This window comes from Heptranchias perlo, chromosome 7 (genome assembly GCF_035084215.1).
Source record: "Heptranchias perlo isolate sHepPer1 chromosome 7, sHepPer1.hap1, whole genome shotgun sequence".
NCBI classification, from domain to species: Eukaryota; Metazoa; Chordata; class Chondrichthyes; order Hexanchiformes; family Hexanchidae; genus Heptranchias; species Heptranchias perlo.
The window spans coordinates 1,679,517-1,707,354 of NC_090331.1; the positions used below are offsets into that span (position 1 = coordinate 1,679,517).

A 27,838-nucleotide genomic window follows, 5' to 3' on the forward strand; every position below is an offset into this window, starting at 1 on the left:
ATATGCACGGCAACAGAGAGACTGTATATGCACAGTGGCAGTGAGGCTGTATATACACAGCAACAGTGAGACTGTATATAAACAGCGAAAGAGAGACTGTATATAAACAGCAACAGAGAGACTGTATATGCACAGCGACAGTGAGACTGTATATACACAGCGACAGTGAGACTGTACATACACAGCGAAAGAGAGACTGTACATACACAGCGAAAGAGAGACTGTACATACACAGCGAAAGAGAGACTGTATATACACAGCGAAAGAGAGACTGTATATACACAGCGAAAGAGAGACTGTATATGCACAGCGAAAGAGAGACTGTATATACACAGCGAAAGAGAGACTGTATATACACAGCGAAAGAGAGACTGTACATACACAGCGAAAGAGAGACTGTATATACACAGCGAAAGAGAGACTGTACATACACAGCGAAAGAGAGACTGTACCTACACAGCGAAAGAGAGACTGTATATACACAGCGAAAGAGAGACTGTATATAAACAGCAATAGAGAGACTGTATATACACAGCAATAGAGAGACTGTATATACAATGCGAAAGAGAGACTGTATATACACAGCGAAAGAGAGACTGTATATACACAGCAACAGTGAGACTGTATATAAAGAGCAAAAGAGAGACTGTATATGCACAGCGACAGTGAGACTGCACATACACAGCGAAAGAGAGACTGTACATACACAGCGAAAGAGAGACTGTACATACACAGCGAAAGAGAGACTGTATATACACAGCGAAAGAGAGACTGTATATACACAGCGAAACAGAGACTGTATATAAACAGCAAAAGAGAGACTGTATATGCACAGCGACAGTGAGACTGTATATGCACAGCAACAGAGAGACTGTACATACACAGTGAAAGAAAGACTGTATATAAACAGCGACAGTGAGACTGTATATGCACGGCGACAGTGAGACTGTACATACACAGTGAAAGAGAGACTGTATATACACAGCAAAAGAGAGACTGTATATACACAGCGAGAGTGAGACTGTATATGCACAGCGACAGTGAGACTGTATATGCACAGCAACAGAGAGACTGTACATACACAGCGAAAGAGAGACTGTATATAAACAGCGACAGAGAGACTGTATATACACAGCGACAGTGAGACTGTATATGCACAGCAATAGAGAGACTGTACATACAGAGCGAAAGAGAGACTGTATATAAACAGCGAAAGAGAGACTGTATATACACAGCGACAGTGAGACTGTATATGCACAGCGAAAGTGAGACTGTATATACACAGCAATAGAGAGACTGCATATAAACAGCGAAAGAGAGATTGTATATACACAGCAATATAGAGACTGTATATAAACAGCGAAAGAGTGACTGTATATACACAGCGACAGTGAGACTGTATATGCACAGCGAGAGTGAGACTGTATATGCACAGCGACAGAGAGCCTGTATATGCACGTCAACAGAGAGACTGTATATGCACGGCAACAGAGAGACTGTATATGCACAGTGGCAGTGAGGCTGTATATACACAGCAACAGTGAGACTGTATATAAACAGAGACAGAGAGACTGTAAATACACAGCGACAGTGAGACTGTATATGCACAGCGACAGTGAGACTGTATATGCAGAGCAACAGAGAGACTGTACATACACAGCGAAAGAGAGACTGTATATAAACAGCGACAGAGAGACTGTATATACACAGCGACAGTGAGACTGTATATGCACGGCGACAGTGAGACTGTATATGCACAGCAATAGAGAGACTGTACATACACAGCGAAAGAGAGACTGTATATAAACAGCGACAGAGAGACTGTATATACACAGCAATAGAGAGACTGTATATACACAGCGAAAGAGAGACTGTATATAAACAGCGAAAGAGAGACTGTATATACACAGCGAAAGAGAGACTGTATATACACAGCAATAGAGAGACTGTATATACACAGCGAAAGAGAGACTGTATATACACAGCGAAAGAGAGACTGTATAGACACAGCGACAGTGAGACTGTATATTAACAGCAAAAGAGAGACTGTATATGCACAGCGACAGAGAGCATGTATATGCACGGCAACATAGAGACTGTATATGCACGGCAACAGAGAGACTGTATATGCACAGTGGCAGTGAGGCTGTATATACACAGCAACAGTGAGACTGTATATAAACAGCGAAAGAGAGACTGTATACACACAGCGACAGTGAGACTGTATATGCACAGCGACAGTGAGACTGTATATGCACAGCAACAGAGAGACTGTACATACACAGCGAAGGAGAGACTGTATATACACAGCAAAAGAGAGACTGTATATACACAGCGAAAGTGAGACTGTATATACACAGCGAAAGAGAGACTGTACATACACAGCGAAAGAGAGACTGTATATACACAGCGAAAGAGAGACTGTACATACACAGCGAAAGAGAGACTGTATATACACAGCGAAAGAGAGACTGTACATACACAGCGAAAGAGAGACTGTACATACACAGCGAAAGAGAGACTGTATATACACAGCGACAGTGAGACTGTATATACACAGCGAAAGAGAGACTGTACATACACAGCGAAAGAGAGACTGTATATACACAGCGACAGTGAGACTGTATATACACAGCGAAAGAGAGACTGTACATACACAGCGAAAGAGAGACTGTACATACACAGCGAAAGAGAGACTGTATATACACAGCGAAAGAGAGACTGTATATACACAGCGAAAGAGAGACTGTATATAAACAGCAAAAGAGAGACTGTATATGCACAGCGACAGTGAGACTGTATATACACAGCGACAGTGAGACTGTTTTGCACAGCAACAGAGAGACTGTACATACACAGCGAAAGAGAGACTGTATATAAACAGCGACAGAGAGACTGTATATACACAGCGACAGTGAGACTGTATATGCACAGCAATAGAGAGACTGTACATACAGAGCGAAAGAGAGACTGTATATAAACAGCGAAAGAGAGACTGTATATACACAGCGACAGTGAGACTGTATATGCACAACGAAAGTGAGACTGTATATACACAGCAATAGAGAGACTGCATATAAACAGCGAAAGAGAGACTGTATATACACAGCAATAGAGAGACTGTATATAAACAGCGAAAGAGAGACTGTATATACACAGCGACAGTGAGACTGTATATGCACAGCAATAGAGAGACTGCATATAAACAGCGAAAGAGAGACTGTATATACACAGCGAAAGAGAGACTGTATATAAACAGCAAAAGAGAGACTGTATATGCACAGCGACAGTGAGACTGTATATACACAGCGACAGTGAGACTGTATATGCACAGCAACAGAGAGACTGTACATACACAGCGAAAGAGAGACTGTATATAAACAGCGACAGAGAGACTGTATATACACAGCGACAGTGAGACTGTATATGCACAGCAATAGAGAGACTGTACATACAGAGCGAAAGAGAGACTGTATATGCACAGCGACAGTGAGACTGTATATGCACAGCGACAGAGAGCCTGTATATGCACGTCAACAGAGAGACTGTATATGCACGGCAACAGAGAGACTGTATATGCACAGTGGCAGTGAGGCTGTATACACACAGCAACAGTGAGACTGTATATAAACAGCGAAAGAGAGACTGTATATACACAGCGACAGTGAGACTGTATATGCACAGCGACAGTGAGACTGTATATGCACAGCAACAGAGAGACTGTACATACACAGCGAAAGAGAGACTGTATATATACAGCGACAGAGAGACTGTATATAAACAGCGACAGAGAGACTGTATATACACAGCAATAGAGAGACTGTACATACACAGCGACAGGGAGACTGTATATAAACAGCGAAAGAGAGACTGTATATACACAGCGAAAGAGAGACTGTACATACAGAGCGAAAGAGAGACTGTATATACACAGCAACAGAGAGGCTGTACTTACACAGTGAAAGAGAGACTGTATATAAACAGCGACAGAGAGACTGTATATGAACGGCGACAGTGAGACTGTATATGCACAGCAACAGAGAGACTGTACATACACAGTGAAAGAGAGACTGTATATACACAGCAAAAGAGAGACTGTATATACACAGCGAGAGTGAGACTGTATATAAACAGCGAAAGAGAGACTGTATATGCACAGCAACAGAGAGACTGTACATACACAGCGAAAGAGAGACTGTATATAAACAGCGACAGAGAGACTGTATATACACAGCGACAGTGAGACTGTATATGCACAGCAATAGAGAGACTGCACATACAGAGCGAAAGAGAGACTGTATATAAACAGCGAAAGAGAGACTGTATATACACACCGACAGTGAGACTGTATATGCACAGCGAAAGTGAGACTGTATATCCACAGCAATAGAGAGACTGCATATAAACAGCGAAAGAGAGACTGTATATACACAGCAATAGAGAGACTGTATATAAACAGCGAAAGAGAGACTGTATATACACAGCGACAGTGAGACTGTCGATGCATAGCGACAGTGAGACTGTATATGCACAGCGACAGAGAGCCTGTATATGCACGGCAACAGAGAGACTGTATATGCACGGCAACAGAGAGACTGTATATGCACAGTGGCAGTGAGGCTGTATATACACAGCAACAGTGATACTGTATATAAACAGCGAAAGAGAGACTGTATATAAACAGCAAAAGAGAGACTGTATATGCACAGCGACAGTGAGACTGTATATACACAGCGACAGTGAGACTGTACATACACAGCGAAAGAGAGACTGTACATACACAGCGAAAGAGAGACTGTATATACACAGCGAAAGAGAGACTGTACATACACAGCGAAAGAGAGACTGTATATACACAGCGAAAGAGAGACTGTATATACACAGCGAAAGAGAGACTGTATATGCACAGCGAAAGAGAGACTGTATATACACAGCGAAAGAGAGACTGTATATACACAGCGAAAGAGAGACTGTACATACACAGCGAAAGAGAGACTGTATATACACAGCGAAAGAGAGACTGTACATACACAGCGAAAGAGAGACTGTACATACACAGCGAAAGAGAGACTGTACATACACAGCGAAAGAGAGACTGTATATACACAGCGAAAGAGAGACTGTATATAAACAGCAATAGAGAGACTGTATATACACAGCAATAGAGAGACTGTATATACACAGCGAAAGAGAGACTGTATATACACAGCGAAAGAGAGACTGTATATACACAGCGACAGTGAGACTGTATATAAAGAGCAAAAGAGAGACTGTATATGCACAGCGACAGTGAGACTGCACATACACAGCGAAAGAGAGACTGTACATACACAGCGAAAGAGAGACTGTACATACACAGCGAAAGAGAGACTGTATATACACAGCGAAAGAGAGACTGTATATACACAGCGAAAGAGAGACTGTATATAAACAGCAAAAGAGAGACTGTATATGCACAGCGACAGTGAGACTGTATATGCACAGCAACAGAGAGACTGTACATACACAGTGAAAGAAAGACTGTATATAAACAGCGACAGTGAGACTGTATATGCACGGCGACAGTGAGACTGTACATACACAGTGAAAGAGAGACTGTATATACACAGCAAAAGAGAGACTGTATATACACAGCGAGAGTGAGACTGTATATGCACAGCGACAGTGAGACTGTATATGCACAGCAACAGAGAGACTGTACATACACAGCGAAAGAGAGACTGTATATAAACAGCGACAGAGAGACTGTATATACACAGCGACAGTGAAACTGTATATGCACAGCAATAGAGAGACTGTACATACAGAGCGAAAGAGAGACTGTATATAAACAGCGAAAGAGAGACTGTATATACACAGCGACAGTGAGACTGTATATGCACAGCGAAAGTGAGACTGTATATACACAGCAATAGAGAGACTGCATATAAACAGCGAAAGAGAGATTGTATATACACAGCAATATAGAGACTGTATATAAACAGCGAAAGAGAGACTGTATATACACAGCGACAGTGAGACTGTATATGCACAGCGAGAGTGAGACTGTATATGCACAGCGACAGAGAGCCTGTATATGCACGTCAACAGAGAGACTGTATATGCACGGCAACAGAGAGACTGTATATGCACAGTGGCAGTGAGGCTGTATATACACAGCAACAGTGAGACTGTATATAAACAGAGAAAGAGAGACTGTAAATACACAGCGACAGTGAGACTGTATATGCACAGCGACAGTGAGACTGTATATGCAGAGCAACAGAGAGACTGTACATACACAGCGAAAGAGAGACTGTATATAAACAGCGACAGAGAGACTGTATATACACAGCGACAGTGAGACTGTATATGCACGGCGACAGTGAGACTGTATATGCACAGCAATAGAGAGACTGTACATACACAGCGAAAGAGAGACTGTATATAAACAGCGACAGAGAGACTGTATATACACAGCAATAGAGAGACTGTATATACACAGCGAAAGAGAGACTGTATATAAACAGCGAAAGAGAGACTGTACATACACAGCGAAAGAGAGACTGTATATACACAGCAATAGAGAGACTGTATATACACAGCGAAAGAGAGACTGTATATACACAGCGAAAGAGAGACTGTATATACACAGCGACAGTGAGACTGTATATAAACAGCAAAAGAGAGACTGTATATGCACAGCGACAGAGAGCCTGTATATGCACGGCAACAGAGAGACTGTATATGCACGGCAACAGAGAGACTGTATATGCACAGTGGCAGTGAGGCTGTATATACACAGCAACAGTGAGACTGTATATAAACAGCGAAAGAGAGACTGTATACACACAGCGACAGTGAGACTGTATATGCACAGCGACAGTGAGACTGTATATGCACAGCAACAGAGAGACTATACATACACAGCAAAAGAGAGACTGTATATACACAGCGAAAGAGAGACTGTATATACACAGTGAAAGAGAGACTGTATATACACAGTGAAAGAGAGACTGTACATACACAGCGAAAGAGAGACTGTATATACACAGCGAAAGAGAGACTGTACATACACAGCGAAAGAGAGACTGTATATACACAGCGAAAGAGAGACTGTATATACACAGCGAAAGAGAGACTGTATATACACAGCGACAGTGAGACTGTATATAAACAGCAAAAGAGAGACTGTATATGCACAGCGACAGTGAGACTGTATATACACAGCGAAAGAGAGACTGTACATACACAGCGAAAGAGAGACTGTATATACACAGCGACAGTGAGACTGTATATACACAGCGAAAGAGAGACTGTACATACACAGCGAAAGAGAGACTGTATATACACAGCGACAGTGAGACTGTATATACACAGCGAAAGAGAGACTGTACATACACAGCGAAAGAGAGACTGTACATACACAGCGAAAGAGAGACTGTATATACACAGCGAAAGAGAGACTGTATATACACAGCGAAAGAGAGACTGTATATAAACAGCAAAAGAGAGACTGTATATGCACAGCGACAGTGAGACTGTATATACACATCGACAGTGAGACTGTATATGCACAGCAACAGAGAGACTGTACATACACAGCGAAAGAGAGACTGTATATAAACAGCGACAGAGAGACTGTATATACACAGCGACAGTGAGACTGTATATGCACAGCAATAGAGAGACTGTACATACAGAGCGAAAGAGAGACTGTATATAAACAGCGAAAGAGAGACTGTATATACACAGCAATAGAGAGACTGTATATAAACAGCGAAAGAGAGTCTGTATATACACAGCAATAGAGAGACTGTATATAAACAGCAAAAGAGAGACTGTATATACACAGCGACAGTGAGACTGTATATGCACAACGAAAGTGAGACTGTATATACACAGCAATATAGAGACTGCATATAAACAGCGAAAGAGAGACTGTATATACACAGCAATAGAGAGACTGTATATAAACAGCGAAAGAGAGACTGTATATACACAGCAACAGTGAGACTGTATATGCACAGCAATAGAGAGACTGCATATAAACAGCGAAAGAGAGACTGTATATACACAGCGAAAGAGAGACTGTATATAAACAGCAAAAGAGAGACTGTATATGCACAGCGACAGTGAGACTGTATATACACAGCGACAGTGAGACTGTATATGCACAGCAACAGAGAGACTGTACATACACAGCGAAAGAGAGACTGTATATAAACAGCGACAGAGAGACTGTATATACACAGCGACAGTGAGACTGTATATGCACAGCAATAGAGAGACTGTACATACAGAGCGAAAGAGAGACTGTATATAAACAGCGAAAGAGAGACTGTATATACACAGCAATAGAGAGACTGTATATAAACAGCGAAAGAGAGACTGTATATACACAGCAATAGGGAGACTGTATATAAACAGCAAAAGAGAGACTGTATATACACAGCGACAGTGAGACTGTATATGCACAACGAAAGTGAGACTGTATATACACAGCAATAGAGAGACTGCATGTAAACAGCGAAAGAGAGACTGTATATACACAGCAATAGAGAGACTGTATATAAACAGCGAAAGAGAGACTGTATATACACAGCGACAGTGAGACTGTATATGCACAGCGACAGTGAGACTGTATATGCACAGCGACAGAGAGCCTGTATATGCACGTCAACAGAGAGACTGTATATGCACGGCAACAGAGAGACTGTATATGCACAGTGGCAGTGAGGCTGTATACACACAGCAACAGTGAGACTGTATATGCACAGCAACAGAGAGACTGTACATACACAGCGAAAGAGAGACTGTATATAAACAGCGACAGAGAGACTGTATATACACAGTGACAGTGAGACTGTATATGCACGGCGACAGTGAGACTGTATATGCACAGCAATAGAGAGACTGTACATACACAGCGAAAGAGAGACTGCATATATACAGCGACAGAGAGACTGTATATAAACAGCGACAGAGAGACTGTATATACACAGCAATAGAGAGACTGTACATACACAGCGACAGGGAGACTGTATATAAACAGCGAAAGAGAGACTGTATATACACAGCGAAAGAGAGACTGTATATACACAGCGACAGTGAGACTGTCGATGCATAGCGACAGTGAGACTGTATATGCACAGCGACAGAGAGCCTGTATATGCACGGCAACAGAGAGACTGTATATGCACAGTGGCAGTGAGGCTGTATATACACAGCAACAGTGATACTGTATATAAACAGCGAAAGAGAGACTGTGTATACACAGCGACAGTGAGACTGTATATGCACAGCGACAGTGAGACTGTATATGCACAGCAACAGAGAGACTGTACATACACAGCGAAAGAGAGACTGTATATAAACAGCGACAGAGAGACTGTATATGCACAGTGGCAGTGAGGCTGTATATACACAGCAACAGTGAGACTGTATATAAACAGCGAAAGAGAGACTGTATATACACAGCGACAGTGAGACTGTATATGCACAGCGACAGTGAGACTGTATATGCACAGCAACAGAGAGACTGTACATACACAGCGAAAGAGAGACTGTATATAAACAGCGACAGAGAGACTGTATATACACAGCGACAGTGAGACTGTATATGCACGGCGACAGTGAGACTGTATATGCACAGCAATAGAGAGACTGTACATACACAGTGAAAGACAGACTGTATATAAACAGCGACAGAGAGACTGTATATACACAGCAATAGAGAGACTGTATATACACAGCGAAAGAGAGACTGTTTATACACAGCGAAAGAGAGACTGTATATACACAGCGAAAGAGAGACTGTATATACACAGCGACAGTGAGACTGTATATAAACAGCAAAAGAGAGACTGTATATGCACAGCGACAGTGAGACTGTATATGCACAGCGAAAGAGAGACTGTACATACACAGTGAAAGAGAGACTGTATATAAACAGCGACAGAGAGACTGTATATGCACGGCGACAGTGAGACTGTATATGCACAGCAACAGAGAGACTGTACATACACAGTGAAAGAGAGACTGTATATACACAGCAAAAGAGAGACTGTATATACACAGCGAGAGTGAGACTGTATATGCACAGCGACAGTGAGACTGTATATGCACAGCAACAGAGAGACTGTACATACACAGCGAAAGAGAGACTGTATATAAACAGCGACAGAGAGACTGTATATACACAGCGACAGTGAGACTGTATATACACAGCAACAGAGAGACTGTACATACAGAGCGAAAGAGAGACTGTATATAAACAGCGAAAGAGAGACTGTATATACACAGCGACAGTGAGACTGTATATGCACAGCGAAAGTGAGACTGTATATGCACAGCAATAGAGAGACTGCATATAAACAGCGAAAGAGAGACTGTATATACACAGCGACAGTGAGACTGTATATGCACAGCGACAGTGAGACTGTATATGCACAGCGACAGAGAGCCTGTATATGCACGGCAACAGAGAGCCTGTATATGCACGGCAACAGAGAGACTGTATATGCACGGCAACAGAGAGACTGTATATGCACAGTGGCAGTGAGGCTGTATATACACAGCAACAGTGAGACTGTATATAAACAGCGAAAGAGAGACTGTATATACACAGCGACAGTGAGACTGTATATGCACAGCGACAGTGAGACTGTATATGCACAGCAACAGAGAGACTGTACATACACAGCGAAAGAGAGACTGTATATAAACAGCGACAGAGAGACTGTATATACACAGCGACAGTGAGACTGTATGTGCACGGCGACAGTGAGACTGTATATGCACAGCAATAGAGAGACTGTACATACACAGCGAAAGAGAGACTGTATATATACAGCGACAGAGAGACTGTATATAAACAGCGACAGAGAGACTGTATATACACAGCAATAGAGAGACTGTACATACACAGCGACAGGGAGACTGTATATAAACAGCGAAAGAGAGACTGTATATACACAGCAATAGAGAGACAAACAGCAAAAGAGAGACTGTATATACACAGCAATAGAGAGACTGTATATAAACAGCGAAAGAGAGACTGTATAAACACAGCGACAGTGAGACTGTATATGCACAGCGACAGTGAGACTGTATATGCACAGCGACAGAGAGCCTGTATATGCACGGCAACAGAGAGACTGTATATGCACGGCAACAGAGAGACTGTATATGCACAGCGACAGAGAGCCTGTATATGCACAGCAACAGAGAGACTGTATATGCACGGCAACAGAGAGACTGTATGTGCACAATGACAGTGAGGCTGTATATACACAGCAACAGTGAGACTGTATATAAACAGCGGCAGTGAGACTGTATAGACACAGAGACAGAGAGACTGTATATGCACAGTGACAGTGAGGCTGTATATACACAGCGACAGAGAGACTGTATATAAACAGCGATAGTGAGACTGTATATAAATAGCGAGAGTGAGACTGTAAAAAAGTGTGGCAGAGAAACTGTATATAAAGAGCGAAAGTGAGACTTTATAAAAACAGCGTCAGTGAGACTGTAAATAAACAGAGAGAGTGAGACTGTACATAAAGAGTGAAAGTGAGCCTGTATGTAAACAACGACAGTTGGATTGTATATAAACAGCGACTGTGAGACTGTATATAAACAGCAACAGAGAGACTGTATATAAACAGCCACAGAGAGACTGTATATAAACAGCCACAGAGAGACTGTATATAAACAGCCACAGAGAGACTGTATATAAACAGCAACAGAGAGACTGTATATGAACAGCCACAGAGAGACTGTATATAAACAGCCACAGAGAGACTGTATATAAACAGCCACAGAGAGACTGTATATAAACAGCCACAGAGAGACTGTCTATAAACAGCGACAGAGAGGCTGTATATACACAGCGACAGTGAGGCTGTATATACACAGCGACAGAGAGACTGAATACAAAAAGCAACAGAGAGACTGTATATAAACACCACAAAGAGACTGTATATAAACAGCGACAGTGAGACTGTATATAACCAGCAACAGAGAGACTGTATACACACAGCGACAGTGAGGCTGTATATAAGCAGCGACAGTGAGACTGTATATAAGCAGCGACAGTGAGACTGTATATAAATAGCAAGAGTGAGACTGTATATAAAGAGTGACAGTGAGACTGTATGTAAACAACGACAGTGAGATTGTATATAAACAGGGACTGTTAGACTGTATATAAACAGCAATAGTGAGACTTTATAAAAACAGCGAGAGTGAGACTGTATATAAACAGCAACAGAGAGACTGTATATAAAGGGCGAGATTGAGACTGTATATAAACAGCAATCGAGAGACTGTATATAAAGAGCGACAGTGAGACTGTATATAAAGAGCGAAAGAGAGACTGTATATAAACAGAGAGAGTGAGACTATATAAAGAGTGACAGTGAGACTGTATGTAAACAACGACAGTGAGATTGTATATAAACAGCGACAGTGAGATTGTATATAAACAGAGAGAGTGAGGATTTATATAAACAGCCATAATGATACCATATATAAACAGCTACAGTAAGACTGTACATAAACAGTGACAGTGAGGCTGTATATAAACAACAATGGACAGACTGTATAAAATCAGCGACAGAGAGACTGTACATAAACAATAACAGTGAGACTGAATATCAACAGCGAGAGTGAGATTGTATATAAACAGAGAGAGAGAGACTGTATATAAACAGCGACAGAGGGACTGTACATAAACAGTGACAGATTAGTTTATCAATTATCTCTCCACTTTCTATCTTAAATGTTTTTATATCTTATTCTATTTCTTCTTCCAATGTCCTGCCCACCATGTTAGTCTCCCTGGTAAATAATGAGGCAAAGTAATTATTTAATATTTCTGCCATTTCACTGTCATTACCTGTGAGTTTATCGTGTGTTTCCTTTAGTGGCCCTCTCCCTAACCTGATTTTTCTTTTGTTATTTATGTATCTGTAGAATACTTTACTATTTCTTTTATTATTCCTTGATAATTTAATTTCATAGTTTCTCTTTGCTTTCCTAATTGTTTTTTTGTCTTCTCTCCTAACCTCTTCATATTCCCTTCTGTCATCCTCTCCTTTATTGTCTGTGTACGTAGTGAATGCATTTTTCTTTAGTTTCAATTTTACCCTTATCTCTTTATTCATCCATGGTGTTTCATTATTGGCTGGTTTGTTCTTGCTTTTTAGAGGAATATATTTCTCCTGGACTCTACTGATCACCGTTTTAAATATTTCTCACTGCTGTTCGAAATCTTTGTTTATCAATAAATTTTTCCAGTTTATTTTCCCTAGTTCCACTCTCATCCCCTTTAAATCAGCTTTTTTCTAATTTATTTATTTACTTTCATCTTTGTTTTACTTATTTCTTTCTCAATCTTTATCTTAAACCTTATTATGTTGTGATCGCTATTGCCTAGATGCTCTCCTACGCTTACTTCTCTTATCTGTTCTGGTTCATTTCATAGAAACATAGAAAATAGGAGCAGGAGTAGGCCATTCGGCCCTTCAAGCCTGCTCCGCCATTCAATATGATCATGGCTGATCCTCTATCTCAATACCATATTCCCGCTCTCTCCCCATGCCCCTTGATGCCTTTTGTGTCTAGAATTTCCCATTACCAGATCCAGCAGTGATTCCTCTCTTGTTGGGCTTTTTACATACTGTATAAGAAAGGAGTCCTGAACACTGTAAAAACTCCATTCCCTTTTCCCCTTTCCCTACTTTATTTGCCAGTTTATTTGGGATAGTTAAAATCTCCCATGATTATTATTCTAAATTCTTTACTCATTTCACATATTTGCTGACATATTTATTCCTCCTTTCCACCATTCGGTGGTCTGTCCTGTACCCCTATTAGTGTGATCGATCCCTTGTCTTTTATTTCAATTCATACGGATTCTGTTTCTATCCTTCTGTTAATTATGTCCCTTTTTCCTACTGTCTTTATATTATCTCTAATTAGTGCAGTTACTCCACCCCCTCCTTCCTTCCCTATCCTTTCTGATTATTTTATCCTGCAATATTTCGTTGCCAATCCTGTCCTTTTATCGTCATGTTTCAGTTATTCCGACTCCATCTGGCTCCTCACTACGGATTGTTGCCTCCAGTTCCCCCGTTTTATTTTGGACCTTGTTTACATTACCGTACAGGCAGATTAATTCATCTTTAATAGTTGATCCTTTTAATTTATTTTTAACAATCCTTTTATGCTTCTGTTTTGTGACTGTATTTGTTCCTTGACCGTTTGTTATCTTTATTCCTGACCCTAGTCTGACCTTTACACTCACCTCCTGTTTTTTTATCTTTAACCCTTTTGTTTTTGCTGCCAGATCTCTCCCCCATCTTGCTGGTTTATCCACCACCCTATTTATCCTGTCCGCAAGGACACGGATCCCATTCCGGTTCAGGTGGAGCCCCTCCCAGTGGAACAGCTCCTTCCTGTCCCAGTACTGGTGCCAGTGTCCCATGAAATATAAGAACATAAGAAATAAGAAGGAGTAGGCCATTCGGCCCCTCGATCCTGCTCCACCATTCAATCAGATCATGGCTGATCTTCAACCTCAACTCCACTTTCCCGCCTGATCCCCAGATCCATTGATTCCCCAGAGTCCAAAAATCTATCGATCTCAGTCTTGAATATATTCAATGAATCAGCATCCACAGCCCTCTGGGGGAGAGAAATAAGGACATAAGAAAGGAGAGGAAGTAATGTTACAGATTATACAGAGCTCTGGTCAGAGCCCATCTGGAGACTGGGTTCAGTTCTGGGCCCTGCACCTCAGGAAGGAGAGATTGGCCTTGGAGGGGGGGCAGCGCAGATTCACCAGAATGATACCGGGGATAAAAGGGTTAAATTACGAGGACAGGTTGCACAGACTGGACTTGTATTCCCTCGAGTTTAGAAGATTAAGGGGTGATCTAATCGAGGTGTTTAAGATGATTAAAGGATTTGATCGGGTCGATAGAGAGAAACTATTTCCTCTGGTGGGGGGAGTCCAGAACAAGGGGGCAGAACCTTAAAATTAGAGCCAGGCCGTTCAGGGGTGATGTCAGGAAGCATTTCCTCACACAAAGGGGAGTGGGAATCTGGAACTCTCTCCCTCAAGTCAAAGGATCAAGTGAAAATCCTAAAACTGAGATTGATAGATTTTTGTTAGGTCAGGGTATTAAGGGTTACGGAACCATGGTATAGAGCAGCAAATTTTCAGGGAATTCACAGACCAATGCAAGAGCCGTAGAGTAGCAATAACTGGGGACTTCAACTATCCTAATATAGACTGGGATAGTAATAGTGTAAAGGGCAAAAAGGGGGAGGAATTTCTGAAGTGTGTTCAGGAGAACTTTCTTGATCAGTATGTTTCCGGCCCAATGAGGAAGGAGGCATTGCTGGATCGAGTTCTGGGGAATGAGGTGGGCCAAGTGGAGCAAGTGTCAGTGGGGGAGCATTTAGGGAGCAGCGATCATAGTATCATAAGGTTTAGAATAGTAATGGAAAAGAACAAGGAGCAATCATAGAATTTTAGAATTATAGAAAGGTTACAGCACAGAAGGTGGCCATTCAGCCCATCGAGTCCGTGCGGGCTCTCTGTAAGAGCAATCCAGCTAGTCCCACTCCCGCCCACTCCCCCGCCCTGCAAATTCGTTTCCTTTCAAGTATTTATCCAGTTCCCTTTTGAAGGCCATGATTGAATCTGCCTCCACCACCCCCTCGGGCAGTGCATTCCAGATCCTAACCACTCGCTGTGTAAAAAAGTTTTTCCTCATGTCACCATTGGTTCTTTTGCCAATCACCTTAAATCTATGTCCTTTGGTTCTTGACCCTTCCGCCAATGGGAACAGTTTCTCTCTATCTACTCTGTCTAGACCCTTCATGATTTTGAATACCTCGGTCAAATCTCCTCACAACCTTCTCTGTTCCAAGGAGAACAATCCCAGCTTCTCCAGTCTATCCACGTAACTAAAGTCCCTCATCCCTGGAATCATTCTAGTAAATCACTTCTGCACCCTCTCTAAGGCCTTCACATCTTTCCTAAAGTGCGGTGCCCAGAACTGGACACAATACTCCAGTTGTGGTCGAACCAGTGTTTTATAAAGGTTCATCATGACTTCCTTGCTTTTGTACTCTATGCCTCTATTTATAAAGCCCAGGATCCCGTATGCTTTTTTACCACTTTCTCAACCTGCCCTGCCACCTTCAACGATTTGTGCACATATACCCCCAGATCTCTCTGTTCCTGTACCCCTTTTAGAATTGTGCCCTCCAGTTTATATTGCCTCTCCTCATTCTTCCTACCGAAATGTATCACTTCGCATTTTTCTGTGTTAAATTTCATCTGCCACGTGTCCGCCCATTCCACCAGCCTGTCTATATCCTCTTGAAGTCTACTCGTATGAAAAAACAACCGTTCACCACTACTCTCTGTTTCCTGTCCTTTAGCCAATTCTGTATCCATGTTGCTACTGCTCCCTTTATTCCATGGGCTTCAATCTTGATGATGAACCTACCATGTGGCAGAAGAGCAAAAATACTCAATTGGAGGAGGGCCAATTTCAGTGGGATGAGAACAGATCTGGCCCGGGTAAATTGGAATCAGAGATTGGCAGGCAAAACTGTAATTGAACAGTGGGCGGCCTTTAAAGAGGAGATGGTTCGGGTACAGTCTGGGTACATTCCCACGAGGGGGAAAGGGGCAACTAAAGCCAGAGCTCCCTGGATGACAAAAGAGAGAGAAAGATGGAACGGAAAAAAGGGGCGTATGACAGATGTCAGGTTGATAACACAAGTGAGAACCAGGCTGAATATAGAAAGTTCAGAGGGGAAGTGAAAAAGGAAATAAGAGGGGCAAAGAGAGAGTATGAGAATAGACTGGCGGCCAACATAAAAGGGAATCCAAAAGTCTTCCACAGACATGTAAACAGCAAACGGGTAGTAAGAGGAGGGGTGGGGCCGATTAGGGACCATAAAGGAGATCTACTCATGGAGGCAGAGGGCATGGCCGAGGTACTAAATGAGCACTTTGCGTCTGCCTTTACCCAGGAAGAAGATGCTGCCAGAGTCTCAGTAAAGGAAGATATAGTTGAGATACTGGGCTAAAAATTGATAAAGAAGAGGTACTTGAAAGGCTGGCTATACTTAAAGTAGATAAGTCACCCGGTCCGGATGGGATGCATCCGAGGTTGCTGAGGGAAGTAAGGGTGGAAATTGTGGAGGTACTGGCCATAATCTTCCAAACATCTGTAGATACGGGGGTGGTGCCAGAGGACTGGAGAATTGCAAATGTTACGCCCTTATTCAAAAAAGGGTGTAAGGATAAACCCAGCAACTACAGGCCAGTCAGTTTAACCTCGGTGGTGGGGAAACTTTTAGAAATGATAATCCGGGACAGAATTAACAGTCACTTGGACAAGTGTGGATTAATTAGGGAAAGTCAGCACGGATTTGTTAAAGGAAAATCGTGTTTAACTAACTTGATAGAGTTTTTTGATGAGGTAACAGAGAGGGTCGATGAGGGTAATGCGGTTGATGTGGTGTATATGGACTTTCAAAAGGTGTTTGATAAAGTGCCGTGTAATAGGCTTGTCAGCAAAATTGAAGCCCATGCAATAAAAGGGGGCAGTAGCAACATGGATACAGAATTGGCTAAGTGACAGGAAACAGAGAGTAGTGGTGAACGGTTGTTTTTCGGACTGGAGGGAGGTGTACAGTGGTGTTCCCCAGGGGTCGGTGCTGGGACCACTGCTTTTCTTGATATATATTAATGACTTGGACTTGGGTGTACAGGGCACAATTTCAAAATTTGCAGATCACACAAAACTTGGGAGTGTAGTGAACAGTGAGGAGGATAGTGATAGACTTCAAGAGGATATAGACAGGCTGGTAGAATGGGCGGACACGTGGCAGATGAAATTTAATGCAGAAAAATGCGAAGTGATACATTTCAGTAGGAAGAACGAGGAGAGGCAATATAAACTAGAGGGCACAATTCTAAAAGGGGTACAGGAACAGAGAGATCGGGGGGTATATGTACACAAATCGTTGAAGGTGGCAGGACAGGTTGAGAAAGTGGTTAAAAAAGCATACGGGATCCTGGGCTTTATAAATAGAGGCATAGATTACAAAAGTATGGAAGTTACGATGAACCTTTATAAAACACTGGTTCAGCCACAACTGGAGTATTGTGTCCAGTTCTGGGCACCGCACTTTAGGAAAGATGTGAAGGCCTTAGAGAGGGTGCAGAAGAGATTTACTAGAATGATTCCAGGGATGAGGGACTTTAGTTACGTGGATAGACTGGAGAAGCTGGGGTTGTTCTCCTTGGAACAGAGACGGTTGCGAGGAGATTTGAAGGGTTTAGATAAAGTAATTAAGAGAAACTGTTCCCATTGGCGAAAGGGTCAACAACCAGAGGACATAGATTTAAGGTGATTGGCAAAAGAACCAAAGGTGACATGAGGAAAAACATTTTTACACAGCGAGTGGTTATGATCTGGAATGCACTGCCCGAGGGGGTGGTGGAGGCAGATTCAATCATGGCCTTCAAAAGGGAACTGGATAAGTACTTGAAAGGAAAACATTTGCAGGGCCGGTCATGATTTAAATGAATGGCAGAGCAGGCTCACGCAGCTGAATGGCCTCCTCCTGTCCCTATCTTCCAGTGAGACCCTATCTTCCAGTGAGACTCTATGTTCCAGTGAGACCCTATGTTCCAGAGAGACTCTATGTTCCAGTGAGACCCTATGTTCCAGTGAGACCCTATGTTCCAGTGAGACTCTATGTTCCAGTGAGACCCTATGTTCCAGTGAGACCCTATGTTTGAGTGAGACTCTATCTTCCAGTGAGACCCTATGTTCCAGTGAGACCCTATGTTTGAGTGAGACCCTATGTTTCAGTGAGACCCTATCTTCCAGAGAGACCCTATGTTCCAGTGAGACCCTATGTTCCAGTGAGACCCTATCTTCCAGAGAGACCCTATGTTCCAGTGAGACCCTATCTTCCAGAGAGACCCTATGTTCCAGTGAGACCCTATGTTCCAGAGAGACCCTATGTTTCAGTGAGACCCTATGTTCCAGAGAGACCCTATGTTCCAGAGAGACCCTATGTTTCAGTGAGACCCTATGTTTCAGTGAGACCCTATGTTCCAGAGAGACCCTATGTTCCAGAGAGACTCTATGTTCCAGTGAGACCCTATGTTCCAGTGAGACTCTATGTTCCAGTGAGACCCTATGTTCCAGAGAGACCCTATGTTTCAGTGAGACCCTATGTTCCAGAGAGACCCTATGTTCCAGAGAGACCCTATGTTTCAGTGAGACCTTATGTTTCAGTGAGACCCTATGTTCCAGAGAGACCCTATGTTTCAGTGAGACCCTATGTTCCAGAGAGACCCTATGTTCCAGAGAGACTCTATGTTCCAGTGAGACCCTATGTTCCAGGGAGACTCTATGTTCCAGTGAGACCCTATGATGTTCCAGAGAGACCCTATGTTTCAGTGAGACCCTATGTTCCAGAGAGACCCTATGTTCCAGAGAGACCCTATGTTTCAGTGAGACCCTATGTTCCAGTGAGACCCTATGTTTCAGTGAGACCCTATCTTCCAGTGAGACTCTATGTTTCAGTGAGACCCTATCTTCCAGTGAGACCCTATGTTTCAGTGAGACCCTATGTTTCAGTGAGACCCTATGTTTCAGTGAGACCCTATGTTCCAGAGAGACCCTATGTTTCAGTGAGACCCTATGTTCCAGAGAGACCCTATGTTTCAGTGAGACCCTATGTTTCAGTGAGACCCTATGTTCCAGAGAGACCCTATGTTCCAGTGAGACCCTATGTTCCAGAGAGACCCTATGTTTCAGTGAGACCCTATGTTCCAGTGAGACCCTATGTTCCAGAGAGGCCCTATGTTTCAGTGAGACCCTATGTTCCAGAGAGACCCTATGTTTCAGTGAGACCCTATGTTCCAGTGAGACTCTATGTTTGAGTGAGACCCTATCTTCCAGTGAGACCCTATGTTCCAGTGAGACCCTATGTTCCAGAGAGACTCTATGTTCCAGTGAGACCCTATGTTCCAGTGAGACCCTATGATGTTCCAGTGAGACCCTATGTTCCAGTGAGACCCTATGTTCCAGGGAGACTCTATGTTCCAGTGAGACCCTATGATGTTCCAGTGAGACCCTATCTTCCAGTGAGACCCTATGTTCCAGTGAGACCCTATCTTCCAGTGAGACCCGATGTTCCAGTGAGACCCTATGATGTTCCAGTGAGACCCTATCTTCCAGTGAGACCCTATGTTCCAGTGAGACCCTATCTTCCAGTGAGACTCTATGTTCCAGTGAGACTCTATGTTCCAGTGAGACCCTATGTTCCAGTGAGACCCTATCTTCCAGTGAGACTCTATGTTCCAGTGAGACCCTATCTTCCAGTGAGACTCTATGTTCCAGTGAGACCCTATGTTCCAGTGAGACCCTATCTTCCAGTGAGACCCTATGTTCCAGTGAGACCCTATCTTCCAGTGAGACCCTATGTTCCAGTGAGACCCTATGTTCCAGTGAGACCCTATGTTCCAGTGAGACTCGATGTTCCAGTGAGACCCGATGTTCCAGTGAGACCCTATCTTCCAGTGAGACCCTATGTTCCAGTGAGACTCTATGTTCCAGTGAGACTCTATCTTCCAGTGAGACCCTATCTTTTAGTGAGACCCTATCTTCCAGTGAGACTCGATGTTCCAGTGAGACCCTATCTTCCAGTGAGACCCTATCTTCCAGTGAGACCCTATGTTCCAGTGAGACCCTATCTTCCAGTGAGACTCGATGTTCCAATGAGACCCTATCTTCCAGTGAGACCCTATCTTCCAGTGAGACCCTATGTTCCAGTGAGACTCTATCTTCCAGTGAGACCCTATCTTTTAGTGAGACCCTATCTTCCAGTGAGACTCGATGTTCCAGTGAGACCCTATGTTCCAGTGAGACCCTATCTTCCAGTGAGACTCGATGTTCCAGTGAGACCCTATGTTCCAGTGAGACCCTATCTTCCAGTGAGACTCGATGTTCCAATGAGACCCTATCTTCCAGTGAGACCCGATGTTCCAGTGAGACCCTATGTTCCAGTGAGACTCTATGTTCCAGTGAGACCCTATGTTCCAGTGAGACCCTATGTTCCAGTGAGACTCTATGTTCCAGTGAGACCCTATGTTCCAGAGAGACTCTATGTTCCAGTGAGACCCTATGTTCCAGTGAGACCCTATGATGTTCCAGTGAGACCCTATGTTCCAGTGAGACCCTATGTTCCAGGGAGACTCTATGTTCCAGTGAGACCCTATGATGTTCCATTGAGACCCTATCTTCCAGTGATACCCTATGTTCCAGTGAGACCCTATCTTCCAGTGAGACCCTATGTTCCAGTGAGACCCTATCTTCCAGTGAGACCCGATGTTCCAGTGAGACCCTATGTTCCAGTGAGACTCTATGTTCCAGTGAGACCCTATGTTCCAGTGAGACCCTATGTTCCAGTGAGACTCTATGTTCCAGTGAGACCCTATCTTCCAGTGAGACTCTATGTTCCAGTGAGACCCTATCTTCCAGTGAGACTCTATGTTCCAGTGAGACCCTATGTTCCAGTGAGACCCTATCTTCCAGTGAGACCCTATCTTTTAGTGAGACCCTATGTTCCAGAGAGACTCTATGTTCCAGTGAGACCCTATGTTCCAGTGAGACCCTATGATGTTCCAGTGAGACCCTATGTTCCAGTGAGACCCTATGTTCCAGGGAGACTCTATGTTCCAGTGAGACCTTATGATGTTCCAGTGAGACCCTATCTTCCAGTGAGACCCTATGTTCCAGTGAGACCCTATCTTCCAGTGAGACCCTATGTTCCAGTGAGACCCTATCTTCCAGTGAGACCCGATGTTCCAGTGAGACCCTATGTTCCAGTGAGACTCTATGTTCCAGTGAGACCCTATGTTCCAGTGAGACCCTATGTTCCAGTGAGACTCTATGTTCCAGTGAGACCCTATCTTCCAGTGAGACCCTATGTTCCAGTGAGACCCTATGTTCCAGTGAGACCCTATGTTCCAGTGAGACTCGATGTTCCAGTGAGACCCGATGTTCCAGTGAGACCCTATCTTCCAGTGAGACCCTATGTTCCAGTGAGACCCTATGTTCCAGTGAGACTCTATCTTCCAGTGAGACCCTATGTTCCAGTGAGACCCTATGTTCCAGTGAGACCCTATCTTCCAGTGAGACCCTATGTTCCAGTGAGACCCTATGTTCCAGTGAGACTCTATCTTCCAGTGAGACCCTATGTTCCAGTGAGACCCTATGTTCCAGTGAGACCCTATGTTCCAGTGAGACCCTATGTTCCAGTGAGACTCTATGTTCCAGTGAGACTCTATCTTCCAGTGAGACCCTATCTTTTAGTGAGACCCTATGTTCCAGTGAGACCCGATGTTCCAATGAGACTCGATGTTCCAATGAGACCCTATCTTCCAGTGAGACTCTATGTTCCAGTGAGACCCTATCTTCCAGTGAGACTCGATGTTCCAGTGAGACTCTATGTTCCAGTGAGACCCTATCTTCCAGTGAGACCCTATGTTCCAGTGAGACCCGATGTTCCAGTGAGACCCTATGTTCCAGTGAGACCCTATGTTCCAGTGAGACTCTATGTTCCAGTGAGACCCTATGTTCCAGTGAGACCCTATGTTCCAGTGAGACTCTATGTTCCAGTGAGACCCTATGTTCCAGTGAGACTCTATGTTCCAGTGAGACTCTATCTTTTAGTGAGACTCTATGTTCCAGTGAGACCCGATCTTCCAGTGAGACTCTATGTTCCAGTGAGACTCTACGATGTTCCAGTTGTCCTTTGGGCAGTGATGGTGTTTTTCCGCTGAACAATCAGAAATTTCAATTCTTTCTGTATGTTTTCCCCCAGGTGACATTGGAGGGAACATGGGCCTGTTCATTGGTGCGAGTATCTTAACCATCCTTGAAATCATTGATTACATCTATGAGGTGAGTTGATCACACTCCCTCGCTCTGTTCCTCAGTGAGTTATAGTTTGTAACTTGCTACACGCGCAAGGACGTGTTAACCGTGTTCAGTCAGATAACATTGCCTCCAACGTGGAGCCCACGGAGCGGGAGATCACCGCTCGGTGTGGGACTGGGAGACACGGAGCGGGAGATCACCGCCCGGTGTGGGATCGAGAGACACGGAGCGGGAGATCACCGCCCGGTGTGGGAGCGAGAGACACGGAGCGGGAGATCACCGCCCGGTGTGGGACTGGGAGACGCGGAGCGGGAGATCACCGCCCGGTGTGGGAGTGAGAGACACGGAGCGGGAGATCACCGCCCGGTGTGGGACTGAGCCCCACGGAGCGGGAGATCACCGCCCGGTGTGGGAGTGAGAGACACGGAGCGGGAGATCACCGCCCGGTATGGGACTGAGGCCCACGGAGAGGGAGATCACCGCCCGGTGTGGGACTGAGGCCCACGGAGCGGGAGATCACCGCCCGGTGTGGGACTGAGGCCCACGGAGCGGGAGATCACCGCCCGGTGTGGGACTGAGACACGGAGCGGGAAGAACCCAGGTTTAATTCCTCTGTGCTGAGTTACTTGATGTTCGGCACGGCCGTAGTTCATAGAACCGTAGAATCATACAGCATAGAAAAGGCCATTCGGCCCATCAAGCCTATTGCCTCTCTCTGAAAGAGCCTCTCCCCATGGTCCCATTCCCCTGCCCTTTCCCCAAATCATTCTAAAGCTTTCTTTTTCAAATATTCACCCTTCCTTTTCAATGACTGGGGCTCTTTTCTCTCGAAAAGAGAAGACTGAGGGGTGACCTGATCGAGGTCTTTAAGATTATGAAAGGGTTTGATAGGGTAGACGTAGAGAAAATGTTTCCACTTGTGGGGGAGACCAGAACTCGGGGCCATAAATATAAGATCGTCACTAATAAATCCAATAGGGAATTCAGGAGAAACTTCTTTCCCCAGAGAGTGGTGAGAATGTGGAACTCACTCCCACAGGGAGTAGTTGAGGTGAATAGTGTGGATGGATTTAAGGGGAAGCTCGATAAACACATGAGGGAGAAAGGAATAGAAGGATATGGTGATAGGGTGAGATGAAGTAGGGAGGGAGGAGGCTCGTGTGGAGCATAAACACCGGGATAGACCCATTGGGCCGAATGGCCTGTTTCTGAGATTGACTCGAGTGGAGTGGGTTCCAGGCGGTGTTGACTGATCAAGCGTGTGTTGTTGTTGTTGTTGTGCAGGTGGTCCGGGACAGACTGCGCCGAGTGTTACAACACCATCGCCGGGCTCCAAAGAAGCATCAGGACAGCATCGCAACACTGGGGCTGGACAATCACAAGCTCGTGAGTAACTGCATTTCTATAGCGCCTTGCACCACCTCAGGATGTCCCAAAGCACTTTACAGCGAATGAAGTACTTTTTGAAGTGTGGTCACTGTTATAATGCAGCCAATGTGCACAGCAAGATCCCATAAACAGCAATGTGACAATAACCAGATAATCTGTTTCCTAATGATGTTGGTTGAGGGATAAATATTGGCCCCAGGACACCGGGGAGAACTCCCCCTGCTCTTCTTCGAAATAGTGGCCGTGGGATCTTTTACATCCACCTGAGAGGGCAGACGGGGCCTCAGTTTAATGTCTCATCCGAGAAAAGGCACCTCCGACAGTGCAGCGCTCCCTCAGCACTGACCCTCCGACAGACCAGCACTCCCTCAGTACTGACCCTCCGACAGACCAGCGCTCCCTCAATACTGACCCTCCGACAGACCAGCGCTCCCTCAATACTGACCCTCCGACAGTGCAGCACTCCCTCAGTACTGACCCTCCGACAGACCAGCGCTCCCTCAATACTGACCCTCCGACAGTGCGGCGCTCCCTCAGCACCGACCCTCCGACAGTGCGGCGCTCCCTCAGTACCGACCCTCCGACAGTGCGGCGCTCCCTCAGCACCAACCCTCCGACAGTGCGGCGCTCCCTCAGTACTGCTCTCCCTCAGTACTGACCCTCCGACAGTGCGGCGCTCCCTCAGTACTGACCCTCCGACAGTGCAGCGCTCCCTCAGTACTGACCCTCCGACAGTGCGGCGCTCCCTCAGTACAGACCCTCCGACAGTGCGGCGCTCCCTCAGTACCGACCCTCCGACAGTGCGGCGCTCACTCAGTACCGACCCTCCGACAGTGCGGCGCTCCCTCAGTACCGACCCTCCAACAGTGCGGTGCTCCCTCAGTACGGACCCTCCGACAGTGCGGCGCTCCCTCAGTACTGACCCTCCGACAGTGCGGCGCTCCCTCAGTACTGACCCTCCGACAGTGCGGCGCTCCCTCAGTACTGACCCTCCGACAGTGCGGCGCTCCCTCAGTACTGACCCTCCGACAGTGCGGCGCTCCCTCAGTACTGACCCTCCGACAGTTTGGCGCTCCCTCAGTACTGTGCTGGAACGTGAAGTCTAGATTTTGTGCTCAAGTCACTGCAGTGGGAACTCGAACCCACGACCGTCTGACTCCGCGGCGAGACGATGCTCCCCACTGAGCGACTGTCAACTGCCAACTTTCTCTCATTGCCGAGATTCCCTGATTACTGAGACTCTCCAATTGCCGACTCTCCCCGATTGCTAATTCTCCCTGATTGCTGACTCTTCCCGATTGCCAAGATTCCCTGATTGCCAAAACCCCCCGATTGCTGACTCTCTCCAATTGCCGAGATTCCCTGATTGCGGACTCTTCCCAATTGTCGACTCTCTCCGGTGCCGACTCATCCCGAGTACGTACTCTCCCCGATTGCCGAGATTCCCCGATTGCCGACTCTCCCTCATTGCCGAGTCTCCCTCATTGCCGAGTCTCCCTCATTGCCAAGTCTCCCTCATTGCCGACTCTCCCTGATTGCTGAGATTCCCTGATTGCTGAGATTCCCCGATTGCCGACTCTCCCCGATTCCCGACACTCCTCGAGTGCCGAGATTCCCCGATTGCCGACTCTCCCTCATTGCCGACTCTCCCTCATTGCCGACTCTCCCTGATTGCTGAGATTCCCTGATTGCTGAGATTCCCCGATTGCCGACTCTCCCCGATTCCCGACACTCCTCGAGTGCCGAGATTTCCCGATTGCCGACTCTCCCCCATTGCCGACTCTTCCTGATTGCCGACTCTCCAGCCACCCCCCACGCTCCACTCGATCGCGACTCAGCGGGGGCCGTCACTGAGCAGGGGGAGGAGGGGGAGAAACCCCCCCAGTTCTGGGAAACTCCCGGTCATTCCGAGAGGGTTGGGAACACTCCAGTCCCAGAGTCTCCCCCCTCCAGTAATTGGGCCGTGTTACACCCATAAAACGATGCAAAAGTTTTTTAAAAAGTGTAACAGGCGCATCTGACAGTTGCCTAATCTGAATCTCACATCACAGCAGGAGGCCATTCGGCCCATCGTGCCTGTGCCGGCTCTTTGAAAGAGCTATCCAATTAATCCCACTCCCCTGCTCTTTCCCCAGAGCCCTGCAAATTTTTTTCCTTCAAGTATTTATCCATTTCCCTTTTGAAAGTTATTATTGAATCTGCTTCCACCGCCCTTTCAGGCAGCACATTCCAGATCATCACAACTCACTGTGGAAAAACATTCTCCTCATCTCCCCTCTGGTTCTTTTGCCGATCACCTTAAACTTGAATTTGAAATCTGACCCGTCTTTGAGTAAAGTTCGTATGATGCGGGACTGGGAGTTGTGATTGACCTGAGCCTCGCTGTGTTTGTTTTGACAGAGCTCTTGTGATGCACTGAGACGCCACCCTGAAGGAACGGGCTATTCGCCCAACGTGCTGCCTCACCACTCCCAGCACAGACTGCCCTTCGACGACTTTGCTTGTTGACTGCAAATAGGGATAGTAGGGCCTTGCCTCCTTCCCTCCCTCTGTCCCTTCCCTCCCTCCGTCCCTCCCTTCCCTCCTTCCCTTCCCTCCCTCTGTCCCTCCCTCTCTCCCTTCCCTCCGTCCCTCCGTCCTTCCCTCCCCTCCTCCATTCCCTCCTTCCCTTCCCTCCTTCTGCCACTCCCTGTCTCCCTCCCTATCACCCTCCCTCCCTCCCCTTCCTTCCCTCACTCCCTCTCTCCCTCCATCCTTCCCTCCTTCCCTTCCCTCCCTCTGACCCTCCCTCTGTCACTCCCTCCCTCTAATCCTCCCTCCCTCTGTCTCTATTCCCTCCCTCTGTCCCTCCCTCCCTCCCTCTGACCCTCCCTTTGTCCCTCCCTCCCTCTAATCCTCCCTCCCTCTGACCCTCCCTCTAATCCTCCCTCCCTCTGTCCCTCCCTCTGTCCCTCCCTCTCCTGTGCAGAGATTCCCAGAATCTCTCTTCCTCTCAACCCCCCCATTCCCATCAACCTCTCGACAGCAAATTCTCAAGCCAAAGTCTTGCACAATGCTTATCTTTATTCCCTCCTATTAGCCTCTCTCCAAGGACTTATTTAGTTGCTGTGGTAACCGTCTCCATACACAACGTTTCACTGGAACTGGAATCAGCCTCTTTCTCTTTGTTTTAGAGAATTCTGTCGATCCAAGGGTTGGATTATTGAACTTTAGCTGATTGTGTTCCCGAGCCTCGCCCGGTATCAGAACTGGCAGGGTTTAGCCTCGGCCTAGCTCGTCCCAGGCCTGCTGAAAATTAATTACATTCCCATTAGCGGTCCACAGGGTGACCTTTACTGTATGATATCCAAACTATAAACCACCTGTAACACTCGCTCTGGTAGTGAGGCTGAATGGACTGAGTAATGTGAGGGCCCTACTGGTCTGGCTGGACCTGCCTGATTCAGACCGTGAGTTCATAGGAACAGAAA

General features: G+C 45.5%; 2 protein-coding genes across 2 annotated transcripts in view; both read left to right on the forward strand.

The window, feature by feature from the left end:
• The window catches only part of asic4a (acid-sensing (proton-gated) ion channel family member 4a), a 232,487-nt gene extending 205,173 nt beyond the window's left edge, over nucleotides 1-27,314 (forward strand). The window contains exons 8-10 of the mRNA XM_067986936.1: nucleotides 22,924-23,010; nucleotides 24,271-24,365; nucleotides 26,769-27,314. Coding sequence (XP_067843037.1) covers nucleotides 22,924-23,010; nucleotides 24,271-24,365; nucleotides 26,769-26,876 — 290 coding nt within the window. The 3' untranslated portion in view covers nucleotides 26,877-27,314. The remainder of the gene's footprint in view (nucleotides 1-22,923; nucleotides 23,011-24,270; nucleotides 24,366-26,768) is intronic.
• LOC137324072 (uro-adherence factor A-like) lies at nucleotides 15,414-22,882 on the forward strand (the record flags this gene model as incomplete). Its single annotated transcript, XM_067988239.1, has 6 exons — nucleotides 15,414-15,473; nucleotides 16,444-16,559; nucleotides 20,403-20,455; nucleotides 20,569-20,581; nucleotides 20,691-20,779; nucleotides 22,863-22,882. Coding segments are annotated over 6 exons (351 nt in total), but the record flags the coding sequence as incomplete, so codon positions are not given.
• Nucleotides 27,315-27,838: the final 524 nt, after the last annotated feature.